General features: G+C 39.1%; 1 protein-coding gene across 2 annotated transcripts in view; it reads right to left on the bottom strand.

The window, feature by feature from the left end:
• Nucleotides 1-669: 669 nt before the first annotated feature.
• LOC140211656 (intracellular hyaluronan-binding protein 4.S-like) overlaps nt 670-15,776 on the bottom strand; it is a 56,525-nt gene continuing 41,418 nt past the window's right edge. For both annotated transcript variants that reach the window (XM_072281655.1, XM_072281656.1), the window contains 4 exons: nt 9,038-9,118; nt 7,379-7,553; nt 6,847-7,035; nt 670-1,478 (listed from right to left, as the gene is read on the bottom strand). In XM_072281655.1, coding sequence (XP_072137756.1) covers nt 1,422-1,478; nt 6,847-7,035; nt 7,379-7,553; nt 9,038-9,118 — 502 coding nt within the window. In that variant the 3' untranslated portion in view covers nt 670-1,421. The remainder of the gene's footprint in view (nt 1,479-6,846; nt 7,036-7,378; nt 7,554-9,037; nt 9,119-15,776) is intronic.

Below are 15,776 nucleotides of genomic sequence, written 5' to 3'. Positions count from 1 at the left end.
TAAAAAAGTGTAGGCCAAAGACTGCCTTACACACAACTTAGATTGAAAGTATTTCCAGAACTATAAAGTTCACCAGCTTCAAATTATTGAAGCACATTACTAAAGCTGTCATCCCACCAGAGGCCCCAGCATAAAGTTGGTGCACAGAAAGTTCCATGAAAAGTATTTGTACAAGCACTGCTCACACAGAACTCAATAGTCACAGCTCATGCAAACACATGCTACTTATCGTCATTGCTGCCCCCCAATAGCCAGCATTCAATTAACAATGAAACTTGGAACAGCTTATAACCCGTCAATGTTTTTTTAAAAAAAGCAAGCTGAAGGGTCAGCATTACCATTTTGTTGCCTTGTACGTTTTAAGCAAACTTTTGCATGCCTGGTTTAAATATCTCACATTGCCCAGTTACCCAACACAAATGTACAAGTTCCATAAAACTGGAATAACCATCTGCAAAAATTAAAACCAGGTATTTTTATATAAAGTGACCAGCGCACCAAGTATAAACTTAGTATTTTTACATTCTTGTATAGTTAAACGAAGATTTGCAGTTTAGAGTGTACAATGTAGATCAACAATAACCTTATGAAACTATAATTAAGCACTACAACATAAAATGTACAATCTTTACTTTTTTTGCTACAGGATGAAATATTCAAGGAAAAAAATAGCTTTTCAACAAATCTGCATTTAATCCATCAAATTTCCACAATCATTTCCCAAAAAGGCAAGTTATGCCATCTTTCCCTTTACATAAGTTAGTTCAAACTCAACAAATGTAACATCCAGCTTCCAAAAACTGACACTAGGGATAAATAAAAATCAAAGCTTTTTTTTGGTTTTGTTTTTGTTTTAAATGTGATCTAATAAGCAACTTTTCAAGTTCAAGGACATGTGCACAGTGTTCAAAATGACTTCAAGGATGCAAATGCAGCTACTTCTACTGGGTAGGCACCAAAGTAGGCCATTTCTGTAACATGCCTGCAATAGTTCAAAATTTACAGTTAACCAAATGGTAGCATCATCTTGTCAGAATAAAGGCTGCATTCTCTTACCCGTGTGCTTTTTCAGGAAACCATTACAATTCAAGCAAACCATTCAATATTTTTTAATATATAGCATTTTAAACATCAAATATACCTCTTCAGCAGTTTAAGATATTTGCCAATATTACACAATTGAAGCACAAAGGAAGGTGCTGAAAACTCAGTAGTAATGTCACTCCATCCATCTTTCATCACAAACACTGAACAAGATCTATTCACACCCAGTAGTGAACAGAAAAGTCTAACTCACAAATCGTGAGCTAAAGTACCACTTCTTGTAGTCAGTGTTGCGACTGAAGCAAAGCGCCTCTCATCTTGATGTGCCGAAACTATTTTCTTCAAACCGATGCCAGCTACTACACTTCAATACTGCTTCAAGCAAGAGCTGGGAAATCCTCTGGGTCATCAGGATTGGGAGCACTGATCTGAATCTGGAGAGTGTTAAATTTTGAAAAGTTGACAATGATTAACAAGATTGGAGTTACTGCCTCAAGACTAGATAACAGATTAAAGAGATGACAAAATAAAACCTATGCCAATTTAAAACAATAAGTAGGTACAAGAGTAAGACTTTGTTTTTGCAATACTTGTCCTCATTTCCTTTTTTTAAGGTCACAACTGCAGAATTTGTTAGTTCTCCCATATATGTTTAAGAAAATGCTTGCTTTCAGAGCAATTCCACACATTTCAAATTGCTTCGTACAGCTTGTGCTATGGAGCAATTTTTACCCTAATGCATCCTCTACCATTTGAAACTGGCAAGACTTTATCTGACCAAATAGGAACAATTTTTAGCTGTATGATTCTACATTAACATTTCAAAATTGATGGGTCATAGTTTTAACATTTCCATTCACTCCAAGCATAAAAACTGCTTACTTTACATGTAGTCTTCCCCCCCACACACACACACATGAAGGCAAGCAAAGATTGCCTGTTGTGCAATTATCTTCAAATGATACTTAGATGTAAACAACATTTTTGAAGCATGGGATATATTTCCTAACATTTTTTAACCTTTTGTATACAAGTCAACCAATAGAGAACATTTAATACTGAAAAGTAGGAATTTTATCCAAAATGCGAAACTGATACAATCACAAAACTGATCGTAGATCAAAAGTACTTAATTGGCAATATAGCACTGTGGTGTCAAATGTGTAAATTCTTTTCAGAAACAGCTTGTTAATAATCAATTATCACATGTACTCAAAAGCCCTAATGCCACTTCATACAGGATTACTAATTATACTGAGCACCATCTACATGCAACTTATATTGCATCATTTAAGCTGGTGCAGTTTACTGGCGAATTGCAACACTCTTGCAGTCAAGGAGCCACGTTTACACAACACAGAAACACTCTTCCGCCCAACTCATTCATGTGCCTACCTGAGCTAGCCCTATTTGCATGCATTTGGCCCATATCCCTTGATACCCTTCTTATTCATGTGTCCATCCAAATGTCTTTTAAATATTGTGATAGAAGCATCTCTACCACTTCCTCAGCAGTTTGTCCATATACCCACTACTGAGAAAACTTGCTACTCAGTTCCCTTTCAATTTTTTCCTTCACAACTTAATCTGTACCTTCTACCCTTGAGGGGAAAAACAAAAACCTTATCTATGCCCCTCATGATTTTAAAATTCTCTACATCATTTCTTAGTCACTTTTGCTCTAGTGAGAAAGATCAGTCTACCAAGTGTCTCCTTATAACTGAGGCCCTCCAGCCCCACAACATCCTCGCTAATCTTTTGTCCATCTTAATTACATCCTTCCTATAGCATGGTAACTAGAACTGCACACAATACTCCAAGTGTTGTCTCAGCAACATCTTGTACAGCTGTAACATGACTTCAGCTCTTACATTCAGATCACTGATCAATGAACACAAGCATGCTATACATCTTCACCACTCTGTCATCACTTTCAGAGAACTAGGTCTGTTCTGCAACAGTCCTCAGGACCTTGCCATTGACTATGTACTCATTAACTTCCCAAAATAAACCACTTTATACTTACCTAAGCTAAATTCCATGTGTCATTTTTCCCACCTTCCCATTTGATCTAGATCCTGTTATAACCTCAAACAACTTTCATCACTGTCCACACCACCAATTTTGCCGTCATCCACAAATATACTAATCATGCCACTTAACTTCTCACTCAAATCATATGATAACCAGTATATTAATATTGCAAGAGTGCTGACAAGCATTCATATGTCTCTTTAAAAACAAACAGTTGAACCTTTCACTTCAGTTCAACTTGTCGATAAGACATAGGAACAGAATTAGGCTACTTGGCCATTGAGTTTGCTCCGCCATTCAATCATGGCTGATCCTTTTCTCCCCCTCCTCAGCCCACTCTTCGGCCTTCTCCCTATAACCTTTGATGCTGTGTCGGATCAAGAACTGTTCACGTTTTGCCTTAAATACACTCAACAACCTGGCCTCTACAGCTGCCTGTGGTAATAAATTCCACAAGTTCATCACCTTCTGGCTAAAAAAATTCTCTGCATCTGTTTTATATGGAATCCCCCTCTATCCTGAGGGTCTTAACCTAGACTCCTCCACCATGAGAAACATCCTTTCTACATCTACTCTTTCTAGGCCTTTCAACATTTGAAAGGTTTCACTGAGATCGCCCTCGTCCTTCTAAGTTCCAGCAAGTACAAACCCATAGCTATCAAACCCTTTCATTCCCGGAATCATCCTTGTGAATCTCCTCTGAACTGTCATCAGTGCAGCACATCTTTTCTTAGATGAGGAGCCCAAAACTGTTCACAATACTGAAGGTGAGGCCTCACCAGTGCCTTATAAAGCCTTAGCATCACATTCCTTGTCTTGTATTCTAGACAATGAAATGAATGCTAACATTGCATTTTCCTTAACCTTTAGGATGTTCTACACAAGAACTCCCAAGTCCCTCTGCACCTCTGATGTTTGAACCTTCTCCCCATTTAGACAATAGTCCATACTATTGTTCCTTCCACCAAACTGCATTATTGTATCTTTCCAAACACTGTATTCCATCTGCCACTTTTTTGTCCATTTTTCCAAGTCCTGCTGCAATTACATTGCTTCGTCAGTACTACCTACCCCACCACCTATCTTTGTATCATCTGCAAACTTGGAAACAAAACCATCTATTCTAACATCTAAATCATTGATATACAGCATAAAAAGCTGTCCCAATACTAATCTCTGTGGAAGACCACTAATCACAGGCAGCCAACCAGAAAAGGATCCTCTTATTCCCATCGCTGCCTCCTATCAGCCACTGCTATAACCATGCCAGTAACTTTCCTGTAATACCATGAGCTCTTTCTTCACTTGGTAAGCAGCCTCATGTGTGACACCTTGTCAAAGGCCTTTTGAAAGTCCAAATATACAACATCCACTGCATCCCTTTTATTTATCCTACTTGTAATCTCCTCAGAGAATTCCAACAGGATTATCAGGCAAGATTTTCCCTTAAGAAAACCATGCTGCCTTTGTCCAATCTTGTCCTATGTCACCAAGTACTCCATAAACTCAACCTTCAATTGACCCCAATATCTTACCAACCACTTAGGCAGGCTAACAGGTCTATATTTTTTTCTGCTGCCTTTCTCCTTTCTTAAAGAGTAGAGTAACATTTGCAATTTTCCAGTCCTCTGGCACCATGCCAGTCTAATGATTTTTGAAAGATCATTACTAATGCCTCCATAATCTCCAACGCTACCTCTTTCAGAACCTTAGGGTGTAGTTTATCTGGTCCGGGTGACTTGCGTACCCTTGCGTCTTTCAGCTTTTTTTGAGCACCTTCTCCCTTGTAATAGTCTCTTCCCTCACACCCTTCACATCTGGCACACTGCTAGTGTCTTCCACAATGAAGACTGATGCAAAATACTCAACTAGCTCATCTGCCACCATAGTCATAAATTGTCAGTTGTGAAATAGTTCAGCTTGCCTATTTTGATGCCTCTGGGCCTGTACTCAATGGACTTCAGAAGGCCAAGGAAGGGGATTTCAAGGCCTGAATATATTGGACATGGAGGGGATATTTCCATTAATAGGAGAGGAGGATTTTCTTCAACCAGAGGGTGATGGATCTGTAAAATTTGCTGTTACTATGGGCTGTGGAGGCAAACTTTGGATGCATTTAACAGAAGTTGATAGATTCTTGATTGGCAAGAAGTTATGGATTATAGGGAGAAGAAAGGCTTTGAGAGAAAAAAAAAATCAGCATGATTAGATGGCAGAGAAGACTCAATGGGCCAGTGGCCCAAACCTGCTCTTATATCTTATGGTCTGAGTTAATACTCTACAATTATTGTAGAATAAAGCAAATTGCATTCAGTATTTTTCCTTGAAATTCAATATTTACAGCATCCGCAAAACTTGTTTAGTCAAAGTGTGCTGTCCATATACATTTGATTTCCCAAAGTACAATACTTCATATTTGATCAAGTTAAACGCCACCTGCCATTTCTCCACCCATAGTTCTGTGACTCAAGATTAACATGATCACAATCCAGCTAAACAGCAACTAACTTTAGCTTTCTCTACTACCTCCCTCAAAAAAAAAATTACTCTCACTTTGAAATGACTCTCCAGCTACAGAAAGTTCATTTTAACCACATCACATTGGATGACAATAACTAAACCACTTGCTGAGTCAAAGTGGAATGGTTCTTTCCTTGCACCAGGAGGGCCATACTACCACGATGGTGTAAACATGTCGAAAGTATGTCACATTTGTGTGAAATTATTCAAAATGATCAATATTTAGAAAGTTGAAGAGTGAACTGGTCACAGCAAGTATCAGAAAAATGATTCATTGGAAAGTAGCTGAAAAGTGGGATGCTTTTCATTAATATTATGCAAGTTGCAAAGTATAGTTTTGGAGAAGACAAAGAACTTTGTCCATAGTTGAAATCAATTCATAAGAAGGGTTGTCACCAAATGTCCTTGTTTTCATTGCAGAACAGGCCAAACAGCTTAGTATTTCAAAAATGTTGTTTAAGTGGTGTGTAATGCCCTGGTTTACATGGTTAATATTTTTTCTCTGTTACGCATTTCTGTTCTCTGTGCAAGTTGCTTGTTTGAGTTACTGTTGAAGATAAGAGATAGGAGAAATGTGTGCCATCCAAATGGGATGAACGGATTCAGGGGAGGTTTCTCTGGTGAGGGACACTAAGGTTGGGCTTGGGGCTTTTTGAGGGGGGAAGCAGAGAGAAGATGCTGGAGAGAAAAGGTCGGAAGAGTCGACCCGGAGTGGAGCTGTGATTTGATAAAGCCTGGGGAGATCGAAGGAGGATCAGCGAAGGGGAAACTGTGAGCTCCAACTTCTGCACATTAGACTGTTACATTTAAAATGGGCTCTTTTCTTTTTTTTTGCTTCTCCTTTACTAACACTTTAGACAAATTAAGAATTATAAAGCTAAGTATTTTAATTGTATGTGGTGTACTATCTGTTATTTTATGGTACTTATTTGTAACAGGGTAACAAATCGCACAGCATCCACACAATCAGGGGGATTGGGGGGCAGGGGCTTGCACTTCAATCTCCCCTGCTTGGTGGGGCCAGAAGGTATCTTCCCTAGACTAAGCAGCTGACGGAACCAGAGGATTACAGGTGGAATCACTATTTCCCCAACTGAAATATCTAAAAAGTCAATAAAATAAAAGGTAATATAAAAGGCTGCATTTTGTTACCAACACAGGAATTCATTGCTGCACAATTGTTATTTGTACTCTTCACCCATTTGTGTGTTCTCACCTCCCTCCCTCACCAACATTAAGACCGCTTACTATTTCTGCAGCTGGTACTTCCGGCCTGGTTTCAGTTACTCGTTTGCCTCTTCCGCGACCTCTAGCACCACCCCGTCCTCGTCCAGGGCGTGTAAGACTGCCAAAGTTAATGTCCAGCTTAGAGGTGATGTCATTTACTGATCTTCTAAAGTAATGGTGATCCTCATCATCAGATTCTTCCTTCTGTTCCTAAGTAAGGAAGTAAAAATGTTTACCTTCAAGTCTTGATATGGAGAGGCTTATTGGTAACAAGACATAACATGCAATCCTACTTTTAGGTTATCCCCAACCTTTGGGCTCTGCAGCAGTCTGCTGAACAAGCCAGGCTGTCTATTTTGATTCTCTCCTTCCTTCCCCACTTGACATATATTGGACACCACTACCACATCAAAAATGTTTAAGATAGACTAGTTATGGAATTAATGAAGACATTCGGTGTTTAGCACCAGAGAGACCACCACACCTGCATCTAGGTTTTCTGAAATTTACCGAAAGCAATCCAAAGGAACAGTTGAACATTTAATACACTTACATCGCATTCATATCTAGACTTATGGATCACAACTGCCTTTGACAAAACACTGGAATCAGGTTTACGTATGTTGAATTCCTTCTTCGAGCGAGTCTGTTCTTGAAGTGCTTTCCATTCATCCAGAGTCATTTCATGGGGACCGTCATCCACTATTGTATCATGTTCTTCATTCACTCTATAACAGAAATTATAACAAAAATAGTGATTAGCCCCTAAGATCATCTTATGACAGTGACTGGCTGGTTGTGGCAGCTCTAGGAAATGCTTTATCATTCAATTGCATCCACTCAAACCTCTCACTTTAGTGGTATATTTATTAACAATTTTCTCTGGTCACCAACCAGAAATTTCATATAATTGGCCTTTCCAGTTGTGTTCTCTTAACATCTCAGTGTGGCCGTTATTTTGCTTCCCCTCTTTTCCAACATATATATTAAAAAAAATGATTGTTACAATTTCAATTGGAAGATGTCCAAGTTAAGCAGCTGTACATTTGTTAAAGAAAAACTCTCAGTATCATTACAAAGCAAATGAAACAGCTAATGCACAGCAAAAGTGAACATGAAAACAAAAGCTTTCCACTTAGTACCATTTTCTTTAATCATCCTTAACCACAATATGTCAACACATGGGTGTGAACATGAACTCAGCTTTAGGCAAATCACATACAAGCAGATATTCAAGACGTAAAAGAGCCAAATCTAGTATAAAGCTGTAGATAAATGGAAGTTTAGCAGCATTAGAAATGAGGCTAGAACTAAAGGCTACTGCAGCAGCAAAACTACAGTACTAGATACTCAACATACTATACCAAAAATATGTAGTATAAATGTAATAATTAAGCAGTATTCAGTAAAAATGTACAGAAAAAGAGAGCAGTCTATACCTGTGACAACTAGGAAGCGCAAATTGATCCCATGAGATACAGAATGCTAAATAATCAACTGTTCCACCTTTACCCGAAAAGAAAAACTAACAACTGGGCCATGCTTGCGACTCCACATCAGCCAAGGAAGACAGTTTGATCCACAAGAGAGAAAGGTGTACAAGAAATGATGTGTAGCAGGAAAATTATATTTAATGGGCAATCAACCATATATAAATTGGTTATAACCAATTAATTTATGGCTCAAGATCACAAAAGTGATTGATAATGACCCAGTATCAGTGTTACATGTATTCTGAGTGGTGTCAAAGTAACCTAGGATGAAGTTGAAAAAGACCTACCAGTCTTAGCAGACTTGACACTATGTCCAACCAATGCAGAGCCACAATCAACAAAGTAAATAGAGTGCTGACCTATTAACCAAAATAGCAGAGCACAAGTCAGATGAAGTCATGTGCAAACTATATAGTGCCGAACCAGTCCATACCTTGAGCACTGTCGATTCTGGCCCCTGACACATTCAATTAAAGAAATAGCAAGTCCAAATCAGATCAAGTCTTAAACTTCACAGCTACAAGGAAAGACTGGAAACTTGGGCTTTTTCACTTTTATGAAAGGCATTTTGTGGGGTGAAATTTGAAATATTAATCACAAGCTATTTCTGGATAGTATTGAGTAATTAAAACAAAAGGCTGCTTTCTAGATGGATGAACCATTGCTAGAATGGGGAAAGCATGTGTACAGTATTGTGGCAGGAAGAATAGTGAACTCACTTGTTTTCCACATCTCCTTCGTGCACTTCTTGAGGTTCCTCCATTTCAGTCATTTCTTCCACTGGAGTAGCCTCAGACTCCCTGCAATCGTGGGAAAAATAGCTGTGGTCAGTCTGACCCAGATGTAGTAACAATTTATTAAAGCATTCTACTTACTTTCGATAACATAGCCACTCTAAGTAATAACTTAAAATAATGCAATTTATGCTTTCAATAGCCAAAGGAAGTTTTCCTTATGTTAAATGTTTAAAATTTATGGTTGCTTACCGAAAGGTCAAAGAATCTGAGAGTCTCAGCAAAGAGATCTATTCAGTCAGCATATCTGTTCTTGTCTTTAAAAGGGATAGTTCTTTTTTAAGAAAGCCTCAATTTTCCACTTATAAGCCACACTTTTTAAATAGTGGAAAACTTCAGAATTTTTGTATATCGAATGTGCATATTAAAGTCACCTCATGCCTAAAATGTAATACAGAGTATGAGGGAATGATATACAGTGCCTATAAAAAAAGTATTCATCCCCTTGGAAGTTTTCATGTCTTAATGTTTTACAACTTTGAATCACAGTGGATTTAATTTGGCTTTTTCAACACTGATCAAAAGAAAAACTCTTTTGTATCAGAGTGAAAACAGATCTCTGAAAGTTAATTATAAATCTAAAACAAAAAAAAACTACATAAGTATTCACCCCCTTTAATATGACACACCAAATCATCACTGGTGCAGCTAAATGGTTTTAGAAGGAGATCACCTGTGCACAGTCAAGGTGTTTCAATTGATTGGATCTGGAAAGTCCAACTGCTGGTGAGTCAGTATCCTGGCAAAAACTACACCATGAAGACAAAAGAACACTCCAAGCAATTCTGTGAAAAGGTTGTTAAAAAGGACAAGTCAGGAGATAGGTACAAAAGAATTTCAACGTCACTGACGATCCCTTGGAGTACAATTAAGTCAATCATCAAGAAATGGAAAGAACATGGCACAGCTGTAAATCAACACACATCAAAGTTGCTGATGAACGCAGCAGGCCAGGCAGCATCTCTAGGAAGAGGTGCAGTCGACGTTTCAGGCCGAGACCCTTCGTCAGGACTGTAAATCTGCCTGGAGCAGGTCCTCCTCAAAAACTGAGTGACCGTGTAAGAAGGGGACTAGTGAGGGAGGCCACCAGGAGACTTATGACAACTCTGGAGGAGTTACAAGCTTCAGTGGCTGAGATGGGAGAGACTGCACATACAACAACTATTGCCCGGGTGTTTCACCTCAATAGGAGAGTGGGAAAGCAAAAGCCACTATTGGAAAAAACCTCACAAGAAATTTCAGCTAGAGTTTGCCAGAAAGCATGTGGGAGACTCTGAAGGCAGCTGGAAGGTTCAATGGTATAATGAAGCCAAAATGGAGCTTTTTGGCCATTAGACTAAACACTATATTTGGAATAAGCCAAACATTGCACATCAAAAACACACCATCCCTATTGTGAAGCATGGTGGTGGCTGCATCATGCTGTGGGGATGCTTCACTGCAGCAGGCCCTAGAAGGCTTGTGAAGGTTGAGGCCAAAATGAATACAACAAAATACAGGGAAATCCTGGAGGAGAACCTGAAGCAGTCTGCAAGAGAACTGCAACTTGAGAGAAGATTTGTTTTCCAGCAAGCATAAAGCCAAGGCCACACAGGAATGGCTTAAAAACAACACAGCTGATGTCCTGGAGTGGCCAATTCAGGAGTCAGATCTCAATCTAATTGAGAATTTGTGACTGGACTTGAAAAAGGTTGTCCACTCACAATCTCCATGCAATCTGACAGAGCTTGAGCAGTTTTGTAAAGAAGAATGGGGAAAAATTACGGTGTCCAGATGTGCAAAGCTATAAGAAACCTAACCACATAGACTCAAGGCTGCAATTGCTGTCAAAGGTGCATTTACTAAATACTGACATTGAAGGGGGTGAGTAATTATGCAATTATTTTGTATTCAATAATTGTAATAAATTTGTAGAAATCTATTTTCACTTTGACACAAAATTCTTTTCTGTTGATCAGTGACAAAAAAGCAAAAATAAATTCACTGTGATTAAATTTTTTTTATAGGCACTATATCCTCTAATATAAAACATAACCAGATCTCTAATGGCAGCATTCTAGATATTTTCATAATTTTGTTCTTGCCTTACGATATATAAGGCACCATTTTTTTTTTTGTAGAAATAAAAGGTTTAGAGAAATTCACATGCAATTCACCACCACTGGCCCAAATGCAAGACCTGAGGGTTAAAAACAGATCCTTTCTTCCGCTTCAACCACTGATATGATGGGAAAAAAAATGTGACAAGTTCAAGAGAACAACCATTTCTCCTTTACAAAACCCTTTAATGCAACATTGCCCTGGGGCACAAGGCAATATTTTCTTTTAGACATTACACAAGTGTTCATTGAGATACATGGGAGAAAAAAGTAAAGCAGAAGCAGATAATTTCCATTTAAAAAAAAATAAATCGATGGCTGGTGCAAATATTGCATCACATTAAATATAGCAGATCAGAAGGAGCAAGCAGTTCGGGAATGATGAGGTAATCGTGAACAGAACTGATCACTCACATAGGACAGCAAATAGAGCTGATGATGGCTGTTGAAAGAATGGCTTATTCGAGTAATCACTGGCATGAATGGTTTTCTCTCCTTGTAGAATTTAGTAGCAATTGGTTCAATAGGCCTTGCTCAGTCAGTCATAGAACACCACAACACGGAAATAGAACCTTTGGCCATTTAGTCCATGCTGGACAGGTTTTCTGTATAGCTCCATCTACCTGCACCTGGACCACAAGCCTTTCTTATCTTTCTCATCTATGTATCTATCCAAACCCGACTTTAATATTACAATTGAACCTGCTTCTACCTTTTCATTGGCCCCTCAATTCATATTCACGTCACCCTCTGACTGAAGTAGATCTCCCCCCCGCCAAGATTCTCAATTACTTCACCTTTAACCCCAAACATATGATCTCTAAATCTTGTCTCACAACCTGAAGAGAAAAAGCCCATCTATACCCCTCAGTTTTGTATAACTCCTTAAGAACTTCCCTAGTTTTCCTAAGGCTCCAGTGGATAAAGTCCATTGTATTATTGGAAAGATACTAACATAGATAGAAGATTGAGTGACTGACAGGAGGCAAAGAGTGGGAATAAAGGGCCCATATTCTGCTTGGCTGCCAGTGACTAGTGGTGTTCCGCAGGGGTTGGTATTGGAACTATTTTTCTTTACGTTATACGTCAACGATTTGGATGAAGGAAATGAAGGCTTTGTAGCCAAGTCTGAAGATGATACAAAGGTAGGTAGAGGAGTAGGTAGTGTTGAGGAAGCAGGGAGGCTGTAGAGGGACTTGGCAGATTAGGAGAATGGGCAAATAAGTTGCAGATGGAATACAGTGCAGGGAAGTGTACAGTCATGAAAATTGGTAGAAGGAATAAACAGATAGGCTATTTTCTAAATGGGTAGAAAATTTGCAGCAAAAAGTCTTGGAAGTCCTGCAGGATTTCCTAAAGGTTAACTTGCAGGGTAGGTCGGTAGTAAGGAAGGCAAATGCAATGTTAGCATTCATTTCAAGAAGGCTAGAATAGAAGAGCAAGGATGTGACACTGAGACTTTAAGGAATTGGTCAGACCGCATTTGAAATTCTGTGAGCACTTTTGGGCCCCTTATCTAAGAAAAGGTGTGCTGGCATTGGAGAGGGTCCAGAGGAGGTTCATGAGACTGATCCCAGGAATGAAAGGGTTAAGAGGAGTGTTTGATGGCTCTGAGCCTGTACTCGCTGGAGTTTAGGAGAATTTGAGGGAAATCGCATTGAGACCTATTGAATATTGAAAGGCTTACAGTGAATGTATAGACGGTGTTTCCTATAGTGGGTCAGTCTAGGATCAGAGGACACAGCCTCAGAATAGAGGAACATCCATTTAGAACAGAGATGAGGAGGGTTTTTTTTTAAAGAAACTAGAGTGTGGTGAATCTGTGGAATTCATTGCCACAGACTGCTGCACAGGTCAAGCTATTGAGTATATTTAAAATGGAGGTTGATAGGTTCTTGGTTAGTCAGGGTGTCAAAAGTTACAGGGAGAAAGCAGGAGAATAGGGTTCAGAGGGTTATATCAGTCGTGATAGAATGGCAAAGCAGACTCAATGGACTGAGTGGCCTAATTCTGCTCCTACATCTTATGGTCTTGTACTCTAAACTTGTTCTCACCAACATCTTATACAACATCAACATAACATCCCAACTCCTGTACTCAATGCCCTACCAAGTATAGTAACAATTGTGGTTAGCAATTAGTATTATTAAAAAATGTTATTTTTCTTTGGCACAAGTGACACCTCTCTAGATGGATGAACTAAATGGATTCAAGTATTTTCCGAACTATTGCAAAAAATACTCAAGATGCTGTTTTTTTTTAATAACCAGAAATGGTACATCAACCCAAGTTTAAATAATCTTGAAGGAACAAAGGTGGTGTTGATCAACTACTCCTTTCAAAGACAATCAGAATGTCTTCCTGGGCAGTAGCAGCTGGCTTAAGCCAACAAAAGCAGAAAACACCATCTCCCAGTAGGCTGTTAGGGATTATTCAGGGGTTATGGAATTATGTGACTATAATAAATATTAATTCAAACAAGAACCAGATAATTTTCAAGTTATAGAGATCAAATCAGCAAAGGATACAATGTTTACTGCATGAGCCAGCAAGGAAGGAGGCAACAAGCAAAATGTCATGAATGACAAAGCTGCATTTTAGAGACCAGCTGAATGCATCAAGAGGATAAAAGTCGTCAAGAAGAGGGGGTGGCTGTAGACTAGGAATATTTTATTTCCATTTCTGCTGGAGTCTTGCAGATGGCCAGTTAGGGATAATAGACAGTGCAGGTGTCGATCCACTTAGGGACATTGGTAGCTGAGTGATATGGGAGGGGATCCTAAATAGTGTATTTAATTAATTAGATCCTCAAAGTTTGGCCTTCCTGTAAAATATTTCTGTCCAGGATCCAAGAGGAGATACATTTGGGATTATTCACTAGCTATGCAATTACGTGAATACAACTGATATTAACTCAAACAAGAACCAGTCTTCAGCTCTTCATGCAAATTGCAAGTAGTATCAGTTTGAAGTTAAAAGGACAGATTTGCAAAGAAACAGCACTGTCTGCCAGATCAGGGTGTTAGTCTAGAGCAGGGGGCTGGCTACTAAGAGATATGGTTTGAAAAGTATTGACCATGAGACATTCTCATATGCATCAGCCAAACATTAGACAATGGAGTTATGTTAATTGTCCCGCATCAAACCAGGCTTAAATTACTTGCACCATTGTAACCAAGTTAAGGAAATTTTCACACCAGACTGATACTGTCACTTAGCACATTAAACATGATCATGGACATAGGTGATCCATCTATAGTCGGGATTTTGTGTCAGCATTAGAACACTAATCTTGGGTGCCTGGGTTCTCTCTCCTCAGAACCTTTTAGACCATCTGTGTAAATTAGTTGTCCCAGCAAAGGCGTCTGAACCTTCAGAGATGTCCTAGCAGTTAAAGTGTGCTTCTATTGTAAATGTATTTCAAAGGAACCGTTTGTCAGACACAAAATATTGAAGCAAGCAATGTCATTACAGCTTTTGCAATTGTATTGAATCACCTACTGTTACCATTGTCCTCAAGAGTATGAAATACTGATGTACTTTTGAGTTTTTAGAGATTCTACTAAGAGCCTCCAAAAGAATGTTTGCTTGTCGTAGTAAATGAAGACTTTCATATCAACCAACTTCTCCAGTTTCTCTAGTCACTTAGTCACAACACAGGCACATTGTTAAAAGATTGTTTTACATCCAAACTGCAATTTCTACTCTAGCCACTTGTTGCTTTGCCATCAGGGTACAATTCGAAGTCAATCTATCTTCAATCAGCATGACGGAATCCCTTGTTGACAGTGCGATTCAGAAGCACTTACTCACTAATAATCGGTTAACTGTGTCCAGTTCAGGTTTTGCCAGGATCATACAATTCCAGATTCCATTTGAGCTTTGGTCAAAACATAGATCAAAGTGCTGGATTCCAGGTAAGATGTTAATGACAGTTCTTGACATCATTGAGCTCCGGTGAAATTGAAGTCAAACACATCAAGAGGAAAGCACACCGATGAATGGCATCATATAACCATATAACAATTACAGCACGGAAACAGGCCATCTCCGCCCTTCCAGTCCGCGCCAAACTCTTACACTCACCTAATCTCATCCACCTGCACTCAGCCCATAACCCTCCATTCCTTTCCTGTCCATATATCTGTCCAATTTAACTTTAAATGACAACATCGAACCTGCCTCAACCACTTCTGCTGGAAGCTCGTTCCACACAGCTACCACTCTCTGAGTAAAGAAGTTCCCCCTCATGTTACCCCTAAACTTTTGTCCTTTAACTCTCAACTCACATCCTCTTGTTTGAATCTCCCCCACTCTCAATGGAAAAAGCCTATCCACGTCAACTCTATCAATCCCCCTCATAATTTTAAACACCTCTATCAAGTCCCCCCTCAACCTTCTACACTCCAAAGAATAAAGACCTAACTTGTTCAACCTTTCTCTGCAACTTAGGAGATGAAACCCAGGCAACATTTTAGTAAACCTCCTCTGTACACTCTCAATTTTATTGACATCTTTCCTATAATTCGGTGACCAGAACTGTACACAATACTCCAAACTTGGCC

Source organism: Mobula birostris, chromosome 17, assembly GCF_030028105.1.
Source record: "Mobula birostris isolate sMobBir1 chromosome 17, sMobBir1.hap1, whole genome shotgun sequence".
NCBI classification, from domain to species: Eukaryota; Metazoa; Chordata; class Chondrichthyes; order Myliobatiformes; family Myliobatidae; genus Mobula; species Mobula birostris.
Note: the sequence above shows the minus strand (reverse complement) of the source record. Positions and strands in the feature narration are given on the sequence as shown.